The following is a 21,263-nucleotide window of genomic DNA, read 5'->3' on the forward strand; positions in this document are numbered from 1 at the left end:
TTCTCTGCTTCATTAAAAAAAAAACACAGGCAAACTCCTAATTAATAATAGAGGTGCAGAAAAAAGAAACGACGGGAGAAGAAGCAAATCTAACCGACGAAAGAAATTACCCTGATCCTGATCCTGATCCTCCACCATCTTGCTGCTCCACCGACCGGATATTTAAGAGTGCGGGGACAACTCGCCCGATATCCTCTCTACATACACGGTATGGTACACATTTATGGGTGGTGATGGGAAGATGCATATGCAGGTGAAACATCCTTCATCCATGGCCGGTAAGCGCTTATCTGGCGTGTTATACATGATACGGTCCAACAGAGTACAGACAGCATATATATATAATATGCAGTTCGAGTATGATATAAGTACAGAGAAGCCTAGCAGGGATGGAGCGGGAAGACAAGGACCTGAGCGGGTTCAAGAGGGTGATGTTCGACGCTAGCCGCTTTTCCTCTTTTCTTTTTTTCTGCCTGGTCAAACTTCCTCAATACGAGCGCATGAGGGTTTGATGGATACGAAACAAGCATCGTGCCTGTCTGGAGCTCGGGCAGGGGGAAAGGGGAGAAGGGAAGAAGATAGCAGGAGGCAGAGAGGGAATAAAAAGGGGAAAAAGAAAAGAAGAGGGTGGAAAAAGAAAGGAAGGGGGAGAGAAAAAAAGAAAAGAGAAAAAGAAAGCTCGCTTAGGGGTGGACGGGCGGATGGAGATGGAGTTCTCTTCTTACTGGGTTGGCATTAAGTAATGTCTGCATGATCGGCGCTGGGTTGTGAAGGCTTCAGATGTTGACGAACGAGAAGCAGGATACCGTGAACATACATGGACGTAGAAGATATAACATAACGTAGGAGGTAGAAGAGGAAGAGGTAGAGGAAGAGGGAGAAGAGGCAGAAGAGGAGGTAGAAGAGGTAGAAGAGGAGAGTCTTCCCTCTGCTCTTCTTTATGCTGTTTCTTCATGCTGCTCGCTCTTCTTTCGACTTCCAACTTCTGATGCTCCCTTCTGGAAGTGTGGGCCTCGGGAGCTCTAACCCGAAGAGGAAGCATCTCCTTGTGCCAAGACATGTCGTGCCAAGAGCCAAGCGTGGGGGAAGTCGGATTAGGAAGGAGGTAGTTGAGGAGCGTAGAAGTGGCAGTAGCAGAGTAGAAGTGGAAGGAGGGAAGTGGAAGAGAAGAAGTCGTAGACATTACACTTATACATAGAGTAGAGGAAGATAGATAGATAGGTAGAGTAGAGGTAGGAGGTAGGAGAGGTAGGAGGTAGGAGGTAGAAGGTAGAAGGTAGGAGGTAGGAGTAGGAGAGTAGAGTATAGATAGAGATGAGAGTTAGTCGTTTTCGTATGGCTGTCTCACCCTGTCGACAACGCCTTTCTTCTAGATCTTCGGGGCGCGCGTTGATCCCCTTTTGACTTCCGAACCTTCTTCCACGCTCTCCCTTCCTTGCTTTTTCCTGTCCTTATAAGCAGCCAGCCAGACGTAGATAGATAGACGTAGATATCTTCTATACCATCTTTCACCCTCCATCCACCATCCACACACCCCCAACAGCCTCAGAGAAGGGATCGAAGATGGCGACGGCGCACATGCAGCGGCCCTACCCGCCCATCTACCACCCGCAGTCGTCGGTCGGCCAGCAGGACCAGCATGGGCGCTCCCTCTACGCCCAACCACCCCTGGGCATGTACGCTGCCTACCCGCAGTACTCGCCCATCAGCTCCCTGCCCCCGTACCAGCAGCAGCAGCAGCCTCAGCACCAGCAGCACCAGCAGCACCAGCAACATCCTCAGCACCAGCACCCCCAGACCCAGGGGCTGATGATGTCCCCCGTCTCAGCTCCCATGCCGCAGATGCCCCATCCGCAGCACCACCAGCAGCAGCACCCCCAGCAGCAGCAGCACCAGCACCAGCAGCAGCAGGTCAGCCCGCGCATGAAGCTCGAGTCGCGCCCGCAGACCTCCTCCTCGCCCGCGACAAACTCCGGCGCAGCGCCAGGGCCCATACCCGCGACCACGCCCCTCGTCGTCCGGCAGGACACCAACGGCGTGCAGTGGATAGCCTTCGAGTACTCGCGCGACCGCGTCAAGATGGAGTACACCATCCGCTGCGACGTCGAGAACATCAACATCGAGACCCTGTCGCAGGACTTCAAGACGGAGAACTGCGTCTACCCTCGCGCCTGCTGCACCAAGGACCAGTACCGCGGCAACAGGCTCGTGTACGAGACCGAGTGCAACGCCGTCGGATGGGCGCTCGCGGAGCTCAACCCGTGTCTGCGCGGCAAGCGTGGCCTCATACAGCGCGCCGTCGACAGCTGGCGGAACTCGCACCAGGACCCCCGCCTCCGCAGCAGACGCGTCAAGCGCATGGCGAAGGCCAACAACCGCAAGGCCGTCGCCCAGCACACCTCGCACCTCGCCTCGCCGCCGCAGCCGCAGCCGCAGCAGACGCCGCAGGCTCCCTTGCCCGGCCTGCCTCCTCACCACCAGCCGCCGCCGCCGCCGCAACAGCAGCAGCAACACCATCAGCCGCAGCATCAGGACGGCCATGCGCACGAGGACGTTAGCGGTATGTTTCAGCAGATGTAACCTTCATCTCTTTCTCTTCTTTTTCTATCTTTTTTTATATCTTCTTGTTTACTATTTTACACCGCAGTGCGGTATGTGTCATGTATGCTTGGAGCGGGCCGGACTAAGGAGTGCTGGGAACGGGAGCTGGCATTTTCAAGGGATCAAAAAAAAGGGATCTTGGTCGTGTACTCTTGAGCTGTGTATCTATCAGCCAAATTCCCATTCATCTATATACCCATACAACCATTATCCTCTATATCCTCGACTACAACATTTATATCCTTGTTCCTAATCCTTGTCCATGTCCTGTCTGTCTGTCTGTCTGTCTGTCTGTCCGCCATTCCCTGTCCGTCATCCTGGTCCCTGTCCCTGTCTGCGTATGCTCAGTAGGCTAATTCTCTCCAGCCCAGTACCGCCAGCCAACAACATCCTACGACAGACCAGCCCATGTCTTCCAGGGTGCTTACCCGCCATACCCTGCAGCATCGACAGCAACCGCTGCCGAAGCGTCCAAGCGGCAGCCAGATGAGGACGACCCGAGCCAGAGCCAGACCCAGTCTCAGTTCAGAGACCTGCCCGAGGGCAAGAGACGCAAGTTCATACTGGTCGAAGACCCGCAGCGCTCGTGCAGGGTGCGCGTCAAGGTCATGCTCGACCAGGTCGACATGAAGGAGATACCAGACTCGTACCGCAAGGCCAACTCCGTCTTCCCGCGCACCTACTTCCCCGTCCACTCTCCCTTTGGCTTGCAGAGGCGGCGCGGCGACCGCTTCCTGGACGAGGACGACGAGGCGGCGCCCGCGGGGACCGTGGTGGCGGGCGAGGACTGCTCCTCCGAGGACGTCACCGTCGGCCGGACGATGGTGCCTGTGCCCATGCTCGACGGCGAGGCGAGCGTCGCCGTGCCTCGACTCGCCAGGAAGAAGAGGGACAGGGAGATGCTCCTGAACGACATGGGCTATCGCATGAGTTGGGGACAGAGCCGGGTCTTTGCTGGCCGGACCCTCTTCCTCCAGCGCTCCAGTACGTCTCCTTCTACTCCTATCTCTACTTCTACTCCTACTTCTACTCCTACTCCTACTTCTACCCCTACTTCTCCTTCTATGTACATGCTAACGAGTGTAGTGGACGCGTACCGCAACAAGATGCGCAACAGCATGCTGACGGCCGGCCATGAGACGAGCGAGATAGCGCCCTACTTTGAGACGAGAGTAGGCAAGCGACGATGGCTGGAGAGAGGGAAGAAGTCTTCGTCTGCCGCCGCTGCTGGTGAAGCCACCACTGAAGCTGCTTCTCCTGCTGCGGTCCTCACGACGGCTTCATCCAGAAGCGCGGAAGAGGTCGAGTGATCTTGTCTCTCCTTCTTCTCTTCTTGTACTTATTTCATTTGTCTACTTCTGTAAAAGCTGGCGGTTTTTGGGCGGTTCGTCTTCCTTTTCTTACCATGATATGAAATGATGGCTTAATGACTTCTCTTCTTCTCTTCTCCGTCTCTTCCTCTCATCTATAATAAAGTAGACTAATGACTCCATATCGTGTTTCATCTCGAACTTCCCCGGCTTGTCTCATCTGATGATCGTGATCGCCTTGTTTTACCTCTTCTACCGTCTATCTCATGTATATTAACACATATAACATCGAACGTCATGGTCTGTTCTACAACGTCCAACCGACTAACTGCTGGTTGTCAGGCCGACTGCTGTTTATCCTTAACTTCCTCCAACTCCTACTGGGGGCTTTTTGCGCTAGCCGAGACATTCTCGCTTCTCAGCCTCCTTTTACATCGTATTCATGGACTTCTTCTCATGGACTTCTTCTTCTCATGAACTTCCTCCTCTGATGAAGATATCCATCAAACCCATCTCATCTACATGGGAGATCGCCGTGTTTCATCTCTCTGCTAGCGTTCCTGGCACAAAACGCCCAATTTCCCCTTGATTCCCTTAGTAAGAGAACGTCGTGCGCATGCGAGCGACTCCAGACTGCAGACAGCAACAGATAGACGGTCAAGACGGTCAAGACGGTCAAGACGGTCAACAGACGTCAGTGATAGACAAACAACGTCGGCTCGGTCCGCCTCAACCTTGGTTCCTTGATATGTGAAGACTTGGATCAGGAACTGGACCGCAGGACCTCAGGAACAGAACAGGAACAGAACAGGAACAGGAACACAACAGGAGGAACAGGAGATGTCGCAGTACCATCGCCAGGCTTATAGAAATCCTTCTCCTGAGCAGGACCTCGCCATGATGCCGCCCCAGAGCAACTACTATTCTCCCGTTAACCCGTCCCACCACCAGGATATCCAATACGACCAGCCGCAACGTTACCAACACCCGCAGCAACACCCACCGCAACACCAACAGTTCCAACAGCACTACGCTGACCCCAATTACATGCCACATCACCCGGCGCAGTCGGACGTCACGGCGGGAGCAGACAACTACGGCCACGCCGCCGCCGGTGGCGGCATGACGGGCCTGGCCTCGGGTGTCGCATACTCTGGTCCTTCTCGTCGACACCTACACGACTCGCGTGCATACGAGGAGATGGGATACCAGGAGACCATGGGTGGCGCCTACGATCCATCCTATGACCGCGCATACAGCTCTGAACAGTATAGTGGCAACAACAACGTCAACTACAGCAATACGGGTGGTAACAGCTATGACAATGCAGGATACAGTGCGCATCATCAGCCCGGCGCGTTGACACCGGGACACTCGAGCCCGCATTACTCTGGCTCGGAGAGGAGTATGCCGGGCAACGGAGGAGCGACCAGGTACCACTATGAAGACCCTTACAGGCGAGACGAGTCCGGCCTGGGAGCAGTCCATCCAGAGTCCATCAACCCGCACGATATCATCGACGACGGCGACGACGGCTTCATCGCCGAGCCCAAGAGGCGGTCGGTGCTCAGCATCGGGAAGAACTCGAGCCACAACAACCTCTTTGCCGGTGCCGTGCCCCTAGCTGGCACGGCAGGGTCGCGCAGTCCGGCCGGCGGGAGTGGCGGTGGTGGCAGCGGGAGGGGAGCGGACGAACCGATATACAACCTCGCGACGGGCGAGAAGAAGGTGTTTGCGGACGAAGAGCGCGCGAGGAAGAAGAGGCTCTGGATCATCGGCGTCATCGTCGCCCTCGTCCTCGCCGCCGCCATCGCGGGTGGTGTCACTGCCGGCGTGCTGGCAAGCAAGCCTGCAGCGCCCAACAAGTCCGGCAGCGGCTCGGGCGCAGACGACGACAGCAACGGTGACCTCGGCAAGAACTCGCCGGAGATCAAGAAGCTGCAGAACGCCAACCTGCACAAGGTCTTCCCGGGCATGGACTACACTCCCTGGGGCACGCAGTACCCTCTCTGCCTCAAGTACCCGCCCAGCCAGAACAACGTCACCCGCGACGTCGCCGTGCTCTCCCAGCTCACCAACACCCTCCGTCTGTACGGCACAGACTGCAACCAGACGGAGATGGTCCTGCACGCCTTCGAGCGCCTCGAGCTCAAGCAGATGAAACTCTGGCTCGGCGTCTGGATCGACACCAACACCACCACCAACGACCGCCAGATCAAACAGCTCTACAATATCCTCGAAAACACCCCGGACAAGTCCGTCTTCAAGGGCGTCATCGTAGGCAACGAGGTGCTGTACCGCGGCAAAAACGACCCCTCGACCCTCACCCAGCTAATGAAATACATCACCGGCGTCAAAAATGAGCTCACTTCACTCAACCTCAACCTCCCCATCGCCACCTCAGATCTGGGCGACTCCTGGACAAAGCCGCTAACCAACATCGTGGATATAGTCATGTCCAACATCCATCCCTTTTTCGCCGGCGTGCCCTCCAGCGAAGGCAAGGGCTGGGCATGGTCCTTTTGGACAGACCATGACGTCGTGCTCACACAGGGCACGAACAAGAAGCAGATCATCTCAGAGATCGGTTGGCCCAGTGGTGGCGGCAACAATTGCGGTCCATCCGTCTGTGCCGATTCCACCTCTGGCTCCGTCGCCAGCGTCAAGGACTTGAACATCTTTATGGATACCTGGGTTTGCGAGGCCATGTCCAATGGCACAGATTACTTCTGGTACGATCTTCTCTTTTCTCTTCTTCGTCTTCTTCGCGTTTGTGTGCTAACGTCCGCAGGTTCGAGGCCTTTGATGAGCCGTGGAAAGTCTCCTTCAACGAACCAGGTAAGGAATGGGAGGATAAATGGGGTCTCATGGATCCTGGCCGGAATCTGAAGCCTGGCCTCAAGATTCCTGACTGTGGAGGGAAGACCGTTGATTAACCTAACACTGACTGCCATGCTATGCCATGGCACATATATATATTCCTACTACCTGTCCCTTTTCTCCTTGGATATATCCAAGCAGCAGCAACTTACCCCTTCTTTACTTACCTACCACTCCCCCTTTATATACCTTCTTCCTCTTCCTTATATACGTCCATTCACCGTATACCGCCGTGTATATATACCATTCTTCACCTGACCCCAGCGCATGTTAATTTTGTTCGAGCATTGGAGCGTCTCGTTTCCTTTCTTTCCTTCTCACTGATTGATTGATGTCGAGACCATGCATTCATTTATGTAAATAGTTTTCTCCGCTACAGCCCGGAGTTCCGATCTGGTCTGCTTTTGATTCACAGATGAACGGACTTTTGACTCATGACATAGACAAGAGTTACAGCCTGCTTATCTTGCCTTTTGTCTTTCTTTTCTTCCTTTTTCTTCTTTTGTTGTTATTTGCTGCTCTTTGTACTCCTTTTAGCTTTTATATGTGTGGCTTTCTGTTCCATAGCGTTCTTTTGTATATAGGTTTCGGAGGACAATATAACCCGCCTATGTTGGATATTATATATGGATGTATATATAGTTCATTTGTGCCAGACGGTACTCGCTCAGGTCCCTAATCGACATTCCTCCTAGAACTTGCATCACAGGGACATCAACCGAGAGCTCCTTTGAAAACCATGCTCAAATCTCCACGGCAATAAGCGAACCAACATCGCCGTCAAGCAGAGGTATGCTTGCTAATGTATCGGAAACGGGCATGAAGAGGATAAAACAAAACAGGTCGAGCTAGGTTGTCAACCCAATATTGGTCACTGAGTCCATCCAAGTCTTGCATAGATTTGCCTTTTGCCTTCACACAGACGCTAGAAAACCATACAGGGGCCTTTTTTTTTTTTAGGGTGAGTGTTCCTCAGGAAGAGTTGAGAGAGATCTGTCAAGATATTCCAAGGTATATCCTAGTATGTTTGTGTGGTAATTTCTAACTAGTAGTTACTTTAGCCAACTATGTATAAGACAGGTTGACCCGTTAATTAGTTAGGCGGTCTCGTTCAATTTCACAAACACCTTATCATAATCAAACTCTGTCCAATTAATCTTCGGACACACTCCCGCAAACTTCCACTCCCCCTCGGCTCTTGTATACCATATCGTAGCCGTCCCGTGCGCATGGCCCTTGACCGCTACCTCCTTGAACCCATCATCGGTGTACCGCTGGTGTGCCACGCGCAGCTGGTGGCTCCCCACGATCATGTCCTCGCCCACTTTCTCCCACGTACCTAGCCCAACAAAGTGCTGCGTTTTTAGTAGCGGGTTGCCCAGGAAGTGTGGATCTGAAGCCATAAGGATGAATTCGTCTCGTGGCATATTTTCCCAGATTTTATCAAGGAACGAGCGGTAGTCAATCTGTTCCATAGGTTCAGAATCAAAGAGCTTAGATGATTACGGGTAAGGGACCTTACTCTCAGAGTTGGGGCGGCGACTTTCTTCAGACGCTCCCAATCTTTTGTGTCATAGCTGTCGGCCCATTCGAACAGGGCTCTTTGGCACCCAGTGACTTCTGTGGATTGTCAATATTACTACTATACTTGACGTGAATTGGGGGCACACCTTCGAAAGAGAGATTGTTTGTCATATCTGTGATAATCGTGAAGGTTGAGATGTGAAACAAGTTGCTTTGAGGTTCGTACAATTGCTAGCATGGCACTTAGCTATATCGACTACAAATGCCGGGACCCAGGAAGAAGCTATGTCGGGTTATTCGGGTTTCGGGACATTAAAAACCGCATAATTGCTGAAATGCCACCCCTTACATTTTTGGAAATACACTCTGTTCTGTACCGTAAATCTAAGGCCAATAGCAAGTTACTCTATACATATTTATATCCTATTAGCTCTCTCTCTCTCTATCTGTCTCTCTTGCTAACTATACCTTAGGGGATTAGGGTTAGGGGTATTCCTTAGAGGGTAAGATAGATATGTTCTTATATGGCGGTGGTGGTAAGTGCTCTGTGGTAGCCAATAAGATATATTGTGCCTCTAGGTTTACGGTATAGAACAGAGTGTAATTCCCGAATATAAGGGCTTTACTCTGCTGGGTTAGGCTAGTAAAAAGGTGGCATTTCAGCAATTAAAAACATTTGGGTGTGATGGTTGTTGACACAACTCCCCGACCTCGCACAATTCCATTTGCTGTCATCCTCCGGCTAAGATAGAACATATCCAATATGGGAAGAATACGAGTTAATTTTCTCCTTTATTTTATATTAATCATCCGGATACGCCGATATCAGACTTGTATATTGCATGTTCCATGGCCTCGGATGATAACGTGCCTGGTAGATGAATTCCCAAGACAGTCAACTTTCGGTTTGTTATACTTTGAAACTCTGCATGGTGGAAGCTGACTAACCCGTACATCAGACGCTAATTTATAGTTATGTGGATCACAGAAACCCGCCGCGGCCATTGCAACTACAACAAGTGTATATACGAGGATTTTCCCCCATCAAGGATGTGCGTGCTAACTAGCTACAAGACAGAAGAGTTAGACAAGCTAGGGCTCTGACACCCGGTTCCTTGTCCTCGCGGCTTGCTATGTCTAGACTATCCTATTTAGCATCTATATACCCGAAACCCCGGGCACACTACTCCGTAGCCGGGGGAATACAATTTTAAAGTATAAAATTATGGGCTGCGTGAAGATATACAAAGAAAAATTGCGGATGAATCGATATCAGTTCTCTCCACCATGTCTGTCTATGCTATCCTCGGCGCCACAGGGAACTGCGGTACTGCTCTCATCGATAACCTTCTCCGCACTGAAGGTGCAAAGATCAACGCCTACTGCCGCAACAAAGCCAAGCTGATCCAAAAAGTCCCCGAGGTTGCCAATAATAAGCGCATACAGGTCTACGAAGGGAGCATCTACGACATTGATCTTCTGGCTGAATGTATTCGCGGCACTCGTGCCATCTTCCACGTTGTGACCACAAATGATAACGTACCAGGTTGCTGTGTCGGTGTTGACACGGCAAAGACCATCGTTGCCGCGCTGCAAAAATTGAAAATGCATGGGCAGCTCAGTGTAGCCCCCAAAATTCTCCTGCTCTCCTCGGGGACAATCGATGACAATCTGAGTCGGCATATGCCGTGGTGGTTTAGATCCATCCTCCGTACTTCTGCCTCGCATGTATATGAGGACCTACGCCGGGCGGAAGGTTATCTCCGAGCAAAGGAGGATCTGGTGTCGACAATTTTCATTAAGCCGGGTGGGTTGGCTGTTGATGCACAACGGGGCCATGAGTTGAATCTGGACCATGACGAGTCGTTTGTCTCGTATCTAGATTTAGCATCAGGGATGGTTGAGGCGGCTAATGATGATACGGGCCAATTTGATATGAAGAATGTGAGCGTGGTGAATAGAAATGGGTCGGCCAAGTTTCCTTCAGGTACACCAATCTGTATCGCGGCTGGCCTGGTGAGGCACTTCTTCCCCTTTCTACATGCGTATTTGCCCTCAACTGGGCCTTGCTAGGTTCTCTCTATCTTTCACTGCTTATTTCCAGTGTGTTTGGTAAAAATGGCCAGTACGATATTGATCTTTATATAATTATTCCTACCTACTTATTCACTCAAAATAGCAATATTAAAATCAACAGCATTTAGTAACTAGTTGACGGGTTAAACTTAACTAAGCGAGATCAGGCCGAATCTTCCACCCCATATCAAAACCCGTAAAGTTAACAAATTTCTGATCTGTCGGCCAGTCCTTAGTAGTATCCAACGCCATCCGCGCAATCTTCAACCACATATCGCCTTTAACGGGGAACGAATCCGCAAACCCTTCCTCAAATGGCCGTGATGCCTCCTGCCCGTTCTTCAAAGCTCGGATCGTCTTCGCGACGTGGCCATCGTCATGTTCCTTATTCACTGCTGCATATAGCTCCTTCCACCCCATCCCGGCACTAAAATCGTCATGGTACTTGGTGACGGCGTCCTCATACAGCTGCGCCGATCCGCTGACAACATACCACGCCAGATCTAGCCGGCCCTTCCACTCGACTAACCGCACTTTGTCCTCAAGCTTGATCCAATCCTGCTTGATAAGCACGCTAAAGAAGATCGAGCTGGTGAGCGTGTGCATGTAAAAGAAGTCAATCTTCGTCTTCCGACCCGGCCGTTGGCTCGCACCAGCCATGTACGCACAGGTACTGATCATCTCGGCGGTGCGACGCTCCAGCTCTTCGGGTTTAATAGTAAATTGAGATGCGATGAAAGCCATTTCCATATTTGCACGACCTACAACGCCATCCCGCATCTTGTTGCCAAAGTCCTCCCAGCGAGGGGCGGTGCGGATGATGTCGTTTGCTTGGGTCTCCTGGAGGAGCTGGATGAGTGACTTTGGATTCTTGGGCGGGTAAGAAATGGCTGCTTGGGCCTCACAGGCCTCAAAGAGTTTGCTGATGTGGCTGTCATCATGAGCAGCGGCTTGTGCAAGTGCTTCTGCAATGATAACAGGTTGTTGGAATTCAATACCCAGCCCCAAGTGGATGATGGGGTGATAGGCGCCTTCATAGAGCCGAGCAAGCATTTTCTCAGCCACTCTGGTACGTGAGAAAATATATTTGTTCACGGTTACTTTCCAACCGTGCTCATCTATCTGGTGTTGAAAGAAGTCAAGGAAGGAAGTGTATTGTGCAATTTCTCCCAGAGTCTCATAGAAGAATTCCTCGTTGGAGAGTCGCTCGACTGTCGTGGGGTCGACTTCGGGAATCGGGCGCTGGATGCCCACGCCGTCGTCGTAGGCGCGGTGGATATCCTCTGGTGCAGCGCCCAGAGCCAAGCAGGTCAGGATGGAGTGCGCGATGTGGTTGTGTCCTGCTCGGTCGCGGAAGAACATATGCCATTCTTCATGGTTCTTTTGTAAGAGACGGTTGGCTTCTATGATGGAGCCGCTGTGGACGGTCGTATCGCCCAGTATGCCGGCATGATCGTTGGACAAGCCAATCCGCGAGCCCCTCGAGGTTGTAGTTCCCGTATGGCCCATGTTAACAAGTTCTACTGGAATGTTTTATCGATGATAATTTCTACCTTTGAAGATGTAGATGGATAGGATTTACCTAGACCTATAACCAGTAAATAGTACTCATTAAGTAATGGCGAGATAATAGATGATACGGCGTTGCATATCGGGAGATCAGACGCACGCAATCAATACCCCGGAGCCCGAAGAATATGCCGATATATCAGCCCATATATTCCGGGTTATTTGATATGTTTCCTTGCATTTCTTTTTCCTTTCTCTTCTTTAAACATTAGCACAAATAGGAATCACGGCATCAAAAATGACGACCACAGCCATAACAATGACCGAACCTGTGGGCCTCCCGCCCAGCAGGTATCTCTGCCTAACGATTCTAGGCTTTCGAAAGCCCGGGATCAGTGAAGAAGCGTATCGCCAGCATATGATTAAAGTATCGGCGCCATTGACAAAGGATCTCATGGTCAAGTATGGAGTGAAACGATGGACGGTTGTATGTTGTTATCCTCACCTTGTTCGAGGATCTATTAAAACTAAGTTGTAGATACACAACCCCACGAAAACTCGCCTCCTGATGAATCGAATCCTCGATCCCCAGATGTCAAATATCGCGGATTATGATAGTTTCAGCCAGGTAGTGTTTGAGAGCATCGATTACTATAAGAAAATGAAAGAGGACCCCTACTACAAGGAGCATTTGTTTGGCGACCATGAGAAGTTTGCCGATACAAAACGGAGCCAGTATGTTTGTGTACCCAAATAGTAAGAAGTGCCATCGCTAACAACACAGGATGACAATTGGATGGATTGAAGAGTGGATCAATGATGGCACTACGCGCAATGGCTTGGAGTTTCCCAGTGATGCCCAACAGAGAATATCTGAGATGACTGCTTTGAATTCTGGCCTGCTGATTATGACTGTTTTCCTTGGGGCTTATGTATTCTTCTCGCGGTCGCTTAACTCATCTTAGTATTAAGAGTAACCTTTACCAGTAAACCGTTAACTGATAAAAAAATTGTGCTCGGTTAAAGTGCTTGCTAAAATCGCAGATAGTTAGCTGTCGCCCTGTTATCAGCCAAGCCGACCTTAACTCGTTTAACGTTCACGGACAAAACAAGCTTTGTCGGGCCGAAACCCAGATCCACAGAAAAGATCGACGGATGTCCCACAGCTCCGACTCTCCGAGATTACATCGATTATGTTATCGAGTGACGGCGACTGTCTTTACAACACCTACGATGAGACGCGAACCACAGAGGCGGCACGGAGTTAAGTTTATGGGCGTCCTCCGTTTTACCTGAAAGCTAAGCCCCGGAACGCCGACCTGCCCCTGAACTTAGTTGGGACTATGCCAGAAATCGGGATGAAGGTTGTTGACATGCACTTTGAAGCCCATGGCTTCATACCCTCTGTGAGCCAAGATTTAAGTAATACCCACCCCCAACGTTCGTCTCCTTGGCTGGTTCATCAAAGTTATAGATCGACTGGCACGACTAGACCTCAACCTTAAGCCTGAATCTTTCTCTTTTTCTTCTGGCTAGCATAGAGTGCTCAAGTCCCGCAATCACCATGCCTCGTGACAGCCCCCCTAGTGCCCAAACGGCAGTGACTAATTCCATAGATGTGGAAAAGTTGGCAGCTGATGTACCTGCTCCAAATGAGGCGAAGATGGAGATGAAGACAGAGGGCCCCAAGCCAGCTTCTACCGAGAAGACCTTTACTCTAAAGGTCATACTTCTTTTGATTTCGGTTTTCCTGAGCATGTTTCTCGTTGCCATTGACAGAACTATTGTTTCCACGGTATGTGATTTTCGGGCAAGCTAGGCAATACATCTACTAATACCATTCGAACAGGCAGTACCTACAATATCTAATGAATTCAACGCTTTCGCTGATATTGGCTGGTATGGCAGCGTGTATTCATTAACCTGCTGCGCATTCCAGCTCGTGTTTGGCAAGATCTACGCCTATTTTTCAGTGAGAGTTAATTTTGTCGTGAGCATGATCCTTTTTGAAGCCGGCTCCGCTCTCTCCGGGGCCGCTCCCTCTTCGGCAGCTTTTATTCTTGGCCGAGCGATTGCTGGTGTTGGTGCGGCAGGTATCTTTGCAGGAACCGTGAGTTTTATCCCCTTCTATTGCTATGCTGTTAACTGGCCCACAGCTAATCAACACCCCTTAGATCATGGCTGTTGTTTTCGCAGTTCCTCTTGCTAAACGACCCCAAGTGCAGGGTTTCATGGGAGCCGTCATGGGTATTGCCACTATAGTGGGACCTCTTATTGGTGGTGCATTTACTAGCAATGTGACTTGGCGATGGTGTTTTTATATTAATCTGCCCTTCGGTGCTGTCGCTATGGTTGTTACCTTCTTCCTCTTCGACGTCCCTGATCGTGATTCAGCCAAGCAACCCCTTATAAAGAAGCTGGCTCAGCTTGATCTCCCTGGTTCCGCTGTCCTTATCCCTGGTGTGACCTGTCTTCTTCTGGCTCTTCAGTGGGGTGGGCAAACGTACGAGGTGAGTAACCACAGCGATAATAAAAAAAAACCATGGAAATCATACTAACATCTATTAGTGGAGTAATGGCCGCATTATTGCGCTGCTAGTCCTCGCAGGCATACTGCTTATCGCATTTGTTGCTACCCAGTTTTTGCTCCCTAAGACGGCCACTATTCCCCCCACTATTCTTAAATTTCGGAGTGTCGCTGCAGCCGCTTGGTCTACCATCTGCATTGGCTCCTCACAATATATCTTTGGTATACTCATTCCCCTTTCCAAGGTTTACCATCGAATGCTAACGACATTAACAGTATACTATCTACCTATCTGGTTCCAGGCTATCAAGAATGTATCCCCTGTGGATTCTGGCATCCACCTCTTGCCTATGATGGTCTCATTTATCGTTACGCAACTTGCTGGTGGCTTCATCAATCAAAAAATCGGATACTATACGCCTCTAGGTATATTCGGAATTTCCGCCATGACTATTGGCGCTGGTCTCCTTACAACTCTACAGACGCATTCGAGCAGCGGCACCTGGATTGGATATCAGATCCTTTATGGTTTTGGAATCGGATTTTGTTTTCAGACACCAATCCTTGCAACGCAAACCGTTCTTCCTAAACAACAAGTGCCAATTGGTATGGCTCTAATGTTCTTTGGCCAGCTTCTTGGTGCAAGTATATTTGTCTCTGTTGGAGAAAATATACTAAACAATCAACTTCAAAAGCGCCTTTCCGGTATCTCTGAACTTCCTCCAGGCTTTATCGGCTCTTCTGGCGCTACCACTTTCCTTAATTCAGTACGACCAGATCAACGTGAAACTGCCCTTATTGCTTATAATGAGGCACTCCGAAAGGTCTTCCAGGTTGGCTTAATTCTGAGTTGCCTTGGTGTTCTTGGTATCTACTCACTGGAGTGGAAGAGCGTCAAGAAGCCTGGTAACCCTGGCTCTGGCAAACCGGGGGAACAAGCCGTCATGCCGAAGGTGGATAAAAGTATTTCAGGGCCAGGAAAATAGCCCAGTCAGCTCACAGTGATGGAGATATAGACATATAAGAGGCGCACATGTTTAAGTACAACCTGTGCTAAAACATAGACAAAAACAGGGACATATACATGTGATTCAAAGGATGTTGAGTATATTATACCTTGAACTTTGAATATATACACTTTATAAGAACTATCTAGTTATTTTCCTTTCTTATTAATTTCTTGAAATTGCTATTTTGGTGTTTTCAATTTTGCCATGTTTAATTAGTTAGGCTTCAATATATATATCTTTATTCATCTACTCAAACATTGTTGAAAGACCTAAAAAAAATGTTGCTATAATTCCGTCAAACAGCCTGAACCACTTCTTTACTCTCTCGTCTGCTTTACTTGCGAGCAGAAAAGGCAACGTATATGTCCTTAGGCAAGCTAGTTCCATGCGTTTCTAGGTCAATTTCCCGGTCAACAGGCGGAATAGGTGCACCATCAACATCGCAACCAACCCATTCATTAGTGGCCAAGGCATAGGCGATGATAATGTTCTGCTGAATCCTGGCCCAGCGTTGGCCCACGTAGCGATGGCGGCCATTGCCCCAGCCGAGAACTTTTTTTTTAAAGTTAGTTGACTCGTGTCGTAAATAATGTGTGCATAATAGTGCTATGTTGTCACTTACAGCTATAGCTCTGCGTTTTGTGCTGGCCTTTGCCACTCTCTGCCCACCGATAAGGATCAATCTTCCAAGGGTTTGGGTACAAGTTCTTGTTGTAGTGCGCATCTCCGGTATTGTAAACGGCATAGCTGCCAGCTGGGTATACCTCTTTACTGCCGGGGATGGGAAGAGAGTGGCCAGACATGTTTCGGCGAATGATAGGAAACGACACGTGGAAGCGGATCAGCTCTCGGAAACAGAGGTCTAGAAATGGAAATTCTTGCTCCCAGGCCTCGACTGGAATTTCTCCCAGCTGCTCAGCAAGAGTGGCATTTTTTCTGGAGGAATATTTTCCAGCGGCCGCCTTAACCTCGTTATAGACAACGTCCTGCCAGTCAGGATGATTAGCAAGCAAGTTTAGCAAGCCGCTGACCAGTTTGCCAGAGTTTGCAACAGCAATGAACAATATACTATAGAAAAAAGTAACAATGTAATCTTCGGGGTCTCCATTATCAATGAGGAGTTGCAGGGCATCATCGTGACGCGGCGAACCCGGCTGCTTACGGCGGTGGACAATCGGCCTGACAATCCGGGTCAAGCCCCAGCGGCCGTAGAGTCTCTTCATATGCGAGATGGACGGTAGCCAAGGTCGACATACAGTGTGGCCGCTTGCGCAGTGCATGAGCATGAGTGTCCAGGACAAGTATTGGCTCATAAGGGCAGGACAGTCTGATATCTCGTCGGTGCAAACCACGCGACAAGTTTGCTGCAGGACCAGGCGAAACAGAGGTGCCACTGGGTTGATGACCCCCGAAGGATGTTGGGTAATCATTCCTTGGAAGGCAGCTTGAGTGTCGGCATATACCCGAGGGAGCATTTTCTCTAGATGGTCCGTCTTCATAAAGTCAAGCACGCGTCGTTGGAAGTAGCTGTGGTCCTTAGAGAATCCCGGGACAAAAATAGGGTGAATTGGAGGGACAAAAGCTGGCCCGACGCCGTGGAGGACGCCTCATTTAATGCAGGCAAGCAATTGAGTCTATTTCTTAGCTAGTCAGTCCTTGGCTGGAAGGAAGCAAAAAAAAAAGGGGGGGAGGGCGCAGAGATACATGGTACACCAAATTCCGCAGCAAGTCTTTCGGTTCAGCCAGCATCCATTGTAACTTTGCCAGGTTCGCCAACGCCGACTCTCTTGCACGGCGAGCCTCTGCTGACTCTTCTACTGGTGCCAGCCGGTCACCTAGTCCGTCTACCATCTCATTCCCATAATAAGCAGTGAGGCTCTCGATTGCAGCCAAGAGATCCCTTGAAGCCGCCTCGCACTGGACTAAGTGTGCCATTTTCGTGAACAGTGTAGATGCGAATGCTAGCAAAGACAGAGTTTTAGAGATATTTAAGCCGGCAGCTTTATTACTGAGGCAGTAGGGGCTAGCACGTCCTCTTAGCGGGCGGGGGTATTTTATGGCTATCTGGAGTATATACAAGGAAGCAAGCAAGGGCTGGAGGGCGAAGCTTTTAGCTATGTGGGTACGGCGCATGCTTAGCAGCAACGACAGTTGACACGGTGCGACGTGGAGTTATTAACATGCACTGGATACACAGACATACACATGGAGATGCGTACGGAGATCCCCGTCTTGTACTCCTAGATAGCAAGTCCGTCGATGTCGACCCCGTACCTAGCTAGGAGGTTTTCCACTTCCAGGGACACTAACGATTTTATGGGGACAGGGGTTTCGAAAAGGATTGGTTGAATATAGCACTCTTAGCTATCCGTCCAACGCCGGCGGTCCCTGTCGTTTATACAACGCATGCAGTAACCCGGGTTATATAACAGGGGCAGGGGGCCCCCATATAACCGTTAGTGTCAGAAGCTGACCATGCACCATTTGGCGGCGGAGAGCCTGGTTATATTTGGCAGTTAATTACGTCAAATACCCTGTAAAAGGGCAGCCCCACGCCGTTACGAGGCAAAAAGACAGGGTATCTATCCATCCTATTGCCAGCCTATTAAACCGCAATGACCCATCATTGCGGACACTAACAACATGACAAACTTGTTAATTACCTGCATCTTTTACTCAACATGTTCCGTTACGAAGGGGTTCGGCCCCCTCCTTTGCATTTTGTATACAATATGCTATATTTGTGCATGTATTAACTAATTGGCTACTTTGGTCGGAGACAACAATATCAGGGATGGCTTGTTGGATAATAAGTCTCCCCCTCCTCCTCCCCAGCTTTCGCTAACTTGTGCACCCAGACAGATCCTTGTCCAACAGGATGAATATTATATTTCGTGTCTGCCTAGATGTACTATCTAGCGCCAGTGTAGATATGTAGAGCAGAATCCTCCCGCTCTCCTCTACATTTATATTGTTACTTGTTAAACATGGCTTCACCACAGGCCTCAGCCAAGCTGCGGAAGTCCTGTGATTTATGCGCAGCTACAAAGGTTGGATGCACCAAGGAGAAGCCAAGATGCGCTCGCTGTGCCAAACGAGACCAGCCCTGTGTATACGGCACGGCTAAGCGCGCAGGTCGTACGTCTGGCAAGACCCAGACCAGTGCACAACGAGACTCAGTCTTGACAATGACGACTACGGTATCCCCAAGCCCTACGTTCACCTCTCCCCGGACGGCCGATGCCACTGATCCGTCGACGTCCGGAAGTGCTGCATTATCCCCACAGCTAGGTAGCCAGATACAATGCTTGCAGTATCCTGATAATATCTGCAGACCGTCCCAGCCGGCACTAGATGAAAACTGTCCATCACTGGCCCCGGTGACTCCTCCCCCAGAACTAGACGAGCTGTTGGCATCAACCACAGCCTTTCCTCCAGACCACCACCAAGGCGATGGGGCCGCCCCCTTCGACTTCAGCTTCGAGGACGTTACGTTGCCGGCATCTCCCACATTTGCGGGTCTTCCCCATCTCAGCACATCGCCTCTATCAATCGGCGTCCCAACCCCAGGGTCCTGCAAATGCTTATCTCACGCTCTATGCCTGCTAGGTGGCCTGACCCCAGGCAAACCAGGATCGTCAGTCTCTCAACTGCCAGATTTTGAGCAAGTTCTCGCCCAAAACGAGCAAGCAAGTGAAACAGTTCGCGCAATTCTACAATGCAGCTGCTCTAGCGACGGCTACCTTCTCACCACCCTGTCACTTGTAGTTTTTCGAATAATTGCCTGGTACACTGCGGCTACGGGAGCTGCCACAGGCGAAGACCCACCAGAACCAGTCCTCCAGGGTCCGCCCTTGACAGACGGCGAGTGCGAAGGTGAGCAGCGCATTGCAGTGCAGCGCATCCTCTCTAAACTTTCAGGCGTTCAGGCGTCTATCAACCTTCTCTCGCAGCGTCTACACAGGATATCTGAGACTGCCGAGGAGAAAAGTTGTCCAGGCTTGTCATGGTTGGACAAGAATGCCTCCCCCGGGGGAGGTATGCATGCCTTCTTAAAACCGTTCTCATCTGGACTGGCGAACATTCTAGAGACAGATCTCCGGAGGCGTCTTTGCGAACTGTCAAAAGCTATCTTAGAAAGATTACGAAAGCGATGACTGTGTTATATAGTTACTCCTGCTAGGTTGGGATAGCAGGACTCCAATACCTAGTTTACTACATTAATTGATACTCTCGTTAGACCATCACTAGTAGTTACTGCTATTCCGCTTTATCTTATAAGGAGCTCCTAACGCTACTTGTTCTAAACACAGCCTCTAAGAGAAGTTAACTCATCAGTAGAGGCACAAGCAGATGCAGTACGCATAGTGACCAAATAACCATATCCACCGAGCTTCTACCCCGAATCCCGATTCCCGGAAAGGGTTCATTCTCGGCGTCCTGGGGTTGCTGATTTGGCATATAGTTATATCTCAAAAGCCAATCAATACACTGTACCACACCACCAATTGCTGCTACTCAGCTAGTCCAAGTACCATGGAAACAGTTTCTATCCCCTCTTTTGACTCCAACGATAGGCTCTTCGAAAATGGCAAAGCCTTCTGGAACAACTACCTCATAGGCCGCCCCTCAGTCCCTGACTCCTTCTTCCAGCGCCTCTTCAACTATCACCAATCCCACGGCGGCCAATTCGGCACCGCCCATGATGTAGGAGCAGGGAATGGGCCCTACGCGCACATCCTCCGCTCCAAGTTCCAGCACGTCATCATCTCGGATGTCGCAAAGGAAAATGTTATTCTCGCCCAGGAGAGACTCGGGAATAACGGATTCAGCTACCGCGTTGCTAGAATCGAAGAGGGTGATGATATTTCGCTCGGCAGCGTCGACATGGTCTTCGCTACGAACGTGATGCATTTTTGCAATCAGTCTCTCGCGATGAGCATGATTGCCAATCAGCTACGCTCTGGCGGCACATTCGCCTGTGCTGCCTTTGGGACGGCGCAGTTCGAGGACGAAAGAATCCACGATATCTACATTCGGATTAACCATTCAGGGGGTCGAGTTTTACTGAACAAGGCGGATGATCCAGGGAAGCTGGCGAGCGTCATGGCTCGAACAAAGAATAACTACAATGTTGCCCCGTTGGATAAGGATTCCTTTCTTCCCGGGGCGCGGCGGATTCATCTTAATATGGAAAAAGGGGGCATCACGGCTCCTTTGCCGCCTGAAGTGAAAGTCGACGAGCTCGTCTATACTGGGGTTGACGATGTTGAAGTGTTTGCTCAGGAAGACGGATGGGACTTTGTGACTGACCTGGAGGGTATGAGAGAGCATCTTCTTTCGTTTCCGTTTGTTAAAGAGGATCCGGGTTTCGGGAAGTTGTGGCAGGAGATGGAAGGGGTTATTGGGGATGGTCGGGTGAAGGGCACTTGGCCTGCGAAGATTATTCTTGCTACAAGGCAATAGACAGTTAAGTACCGAAGCTTCAACTTGTTTCTCCGAATGGAATCATAGTGGCTAGCGGTAAGTAACTGGATGGTATATCTATTTTCAGCGTAGACAGGTTCCCTCTCAAGGGGCTACCTCATAACAACGCCAGCGAATATGTTAAGCAAGAATTGATAGTTAACCTTAACACGATATCTCATGGACCACCTTTGGGCAGTTTTGGATATTTTTTTCCCGTTGAGTATGTTATTACCCCCTTTCAACCCGACCCCCGCAACTATAGATTGAATATCCCGATAGCGCTAGTTTGTAGCGCATTGGGCTAACTATATATTCCCACGACGCCGATGAGTTCCTGGCATGTATCATCTAGTTAAG

At 50.2% G+C, this 21,263-nt stretch overlaps 11 protein-coding genes across 11 annotated transcripts; 7 read left to right on the forward strand and 4 right to left on the reverse strand.

Annotated features, from left to right (window-relative positions):
- Positions 1-721: 721 nt before the first annotated feature.
- MCYG_06692 (uncharacterized protein) lies at positions 722-1,183 on the reverse strand (the record flags this gene model as incomplete). Its single annotated transcript, XM_002844682.1, has 1 exon — positions 722-1,183. One exon carries the CDS (start codon positions 1,181-1,183, stop codon positions 722-724), a length of 462 nt encoding a protein of 153 aa, XP_002844728.1.
- A 380-nt stretch (positions 1,184-1,563) lies between these two features.
- On the forward strand, positions 1,564-3,911 carry MCYG_06693 (conserved hypothetical protein; the record flags this gene model as incomplete). The annotated part of the gene is made up of 3 exons (XM_002844683.1): positions 1,564-2,560; positions 2,968-3,585; positions 3,688-3,911. The coding sequence occupies 3 exons, from the start codon at positions 1,564-1,566 to the stop codon at positions 3,909-3,911; spliced, it is 1,839 nt and encodes a 612-aa protein (XP_002844729.1).
- An 840-nt stretch (positions 3,912-4,751) lies between these two features.
- Positions 4,752-6,847, forward strand: MCYG_06694 (endo-beta-1,3-glucanase; the record flags this gene model as incomplete). The annotated part of the gene is made up of 2 exons (XM_002844684.1): positions 4,752-6,643; positions 6,703-6,847. 2 exons carry the CDS (start codon positions 4,752-4,754, stop codon positions 6,845-6,847), a joined length of 2,037 nt encoding a protein of 678 aa, XP_002844730.1.
- A 1,041-nt stretch (positions 6,848-7,888) lies between these two features.
- MCYG_06695 (scytalone dehydratase) lies at positions 7,889-8,486 on the reverse strand (the record flags this gene model as incomplete). The annotated part of the gene is made up of 3 exons (XM_002844685.1): positions 7,889-8,284; positions 8,314-8,411; positions 8,435-8,486. 3 exons carry the CDS (start codon positions 8,484-8,486, stop codon positions 7,889-7,891), a joined length of 546 nt encoding a protein of 181 aa, XP_002844731.1.
- A 1,116-nt stretch (positions 8,487-9,602) lies between these two features.
- On the forward strand, positions 9,603-10,388 carry MCYG_06696 (stcQ; the record flags this gene model as incomplete). Its single annotated transcript, XM_002844686.1, has 1 exon — positions 9,603-10,388. The coding sequence occupies one exon, from the start codon at positions 9,603-9,605 to the stop codon at positions 10,386-10,388; it is 786 nt and encodes a 261-aa protein (XP_002844732.1).
- Positions 10,389-10,544: 156 nt separating this feature from the next.
- Positions 10,545-11,900, reverse strand: MCYG_06697 (HypA; the record flags this gene model as incomplete). Its single annotated transcript, XM_002844687.1, has 1 exon — positions 10,545-11,900. The coding sequence occupies one exon, from the start codon at positions 11,898-11,900 to the stop codon at positions 10,545-10,547; it is 1,356 nt and encodes a 451-aa protein (XP_002844733.1).
- Positions 11,901-12,198: 298 nt separating this feature from the next.
- MCYG_06698 (conserved hypothetical protein) lies at positions 12,199-12,865 on the forward strand (the record flags this gene model as incomplete). Its single annotated transcript, XM_002844688.1, has 3 exons — positions 12,199-12,387; positions 12,439-12,635; positions 12,685-12,865. The coding sequence occupies 3 exons, from the start codon at positions 12,199-12,201 to the stop codon at positions 12,863-12,865; spliced, it is 567 nt and encodes a 188-aa protein (XP_002844734.1).
- Positions 12,866-13,464: 599 nt separating this feature from the next.
- Positions 13,465-15,413, forward strand: MCYG_06699 (aflatoxin efflux pump; the record flags this gene model as incomplete). The annotated part of the gene is made up of 5 exons (XM_002844689.1): positions 13,465-13,695; positions 13,750-14,010; positions 14,075-14,410; positions 14,469-14,649; positions 14,704-15,413. The coding sequence occupies 5 exons, from the start codon at positions 13,465-13,467 to the stop codon at positions 15,411-15,413; spliced, it is 1,719 nt and encodes a 572-aa protein (XP_002844735.1).
- A 358-nt stretch (positions 15,414-15,771) lies between these two features.
- On the reverse strand, positions 15,772-17,372 carry MCYG_06700 (conserved hypothetical protein; the record flags this gene model as incomplete). The annotated part of the gene is made up of 3 exons (XM_002844690.1): positions 15,772-15,989; positions 16,060-16,972; positions 17,142-17,372. 3 exons carry the CDS (start codon positions 17,370-17,372, stop codon positions 15,772-15,774), a joined length of 1,362 nt encoding a protein of 453 aa, XP_002844736.1.
- Positions 17,373-18,424: 1,052 nt separating this feature from the next.
- On the forward strand, positions 18,425-19,594 carry MCYG_06701 (AFLR; the record flags this gene model as incomplete). The annotated part of the gene is made up of 1 exon (XM_002844691.1): positions 18,425-19,594. One exon carries the CDS (start codon positions 18,425-18,427, stop codon positions 19,592-19,594), a length of 1,170 nt encoding a protein of 389 aa, XP_002844737.1.
- A 379-nt stretch (positions 19,595-19,973) lies between these two features.
- Positions 19,974-20,903, forward strand: MCYG_06702 (conserved hypothetical protein; the record flags this gene model as incomplete). Its single annotated transcript, XM_002844692.1, has 1 exon — positions 19,974-20,903. The coding sequence occupies one exon, from the start codon at positions 19,974-19,976 to the stop codon at positions 20,901-20,903; it is 930 nt and encodes a 309-aa protein (XP_002844738.1).
- Positions 20,904-21,263: the final 360 nt, after the last annotated feature.

Source organism: Microsporum canis, genomic scaffold (genome assembly GCF_000151145.1).
Source record: "Microsporum canis CBS 113480 supercont1.6 genomic scaffold, whole genome shotgun sequence".
NCBI lineage: Eukaryota > Fungi > Ascomycota > Eurotiomycetes > Onygenales > Arthrodermataceae > Microsporum > Microsporum canis.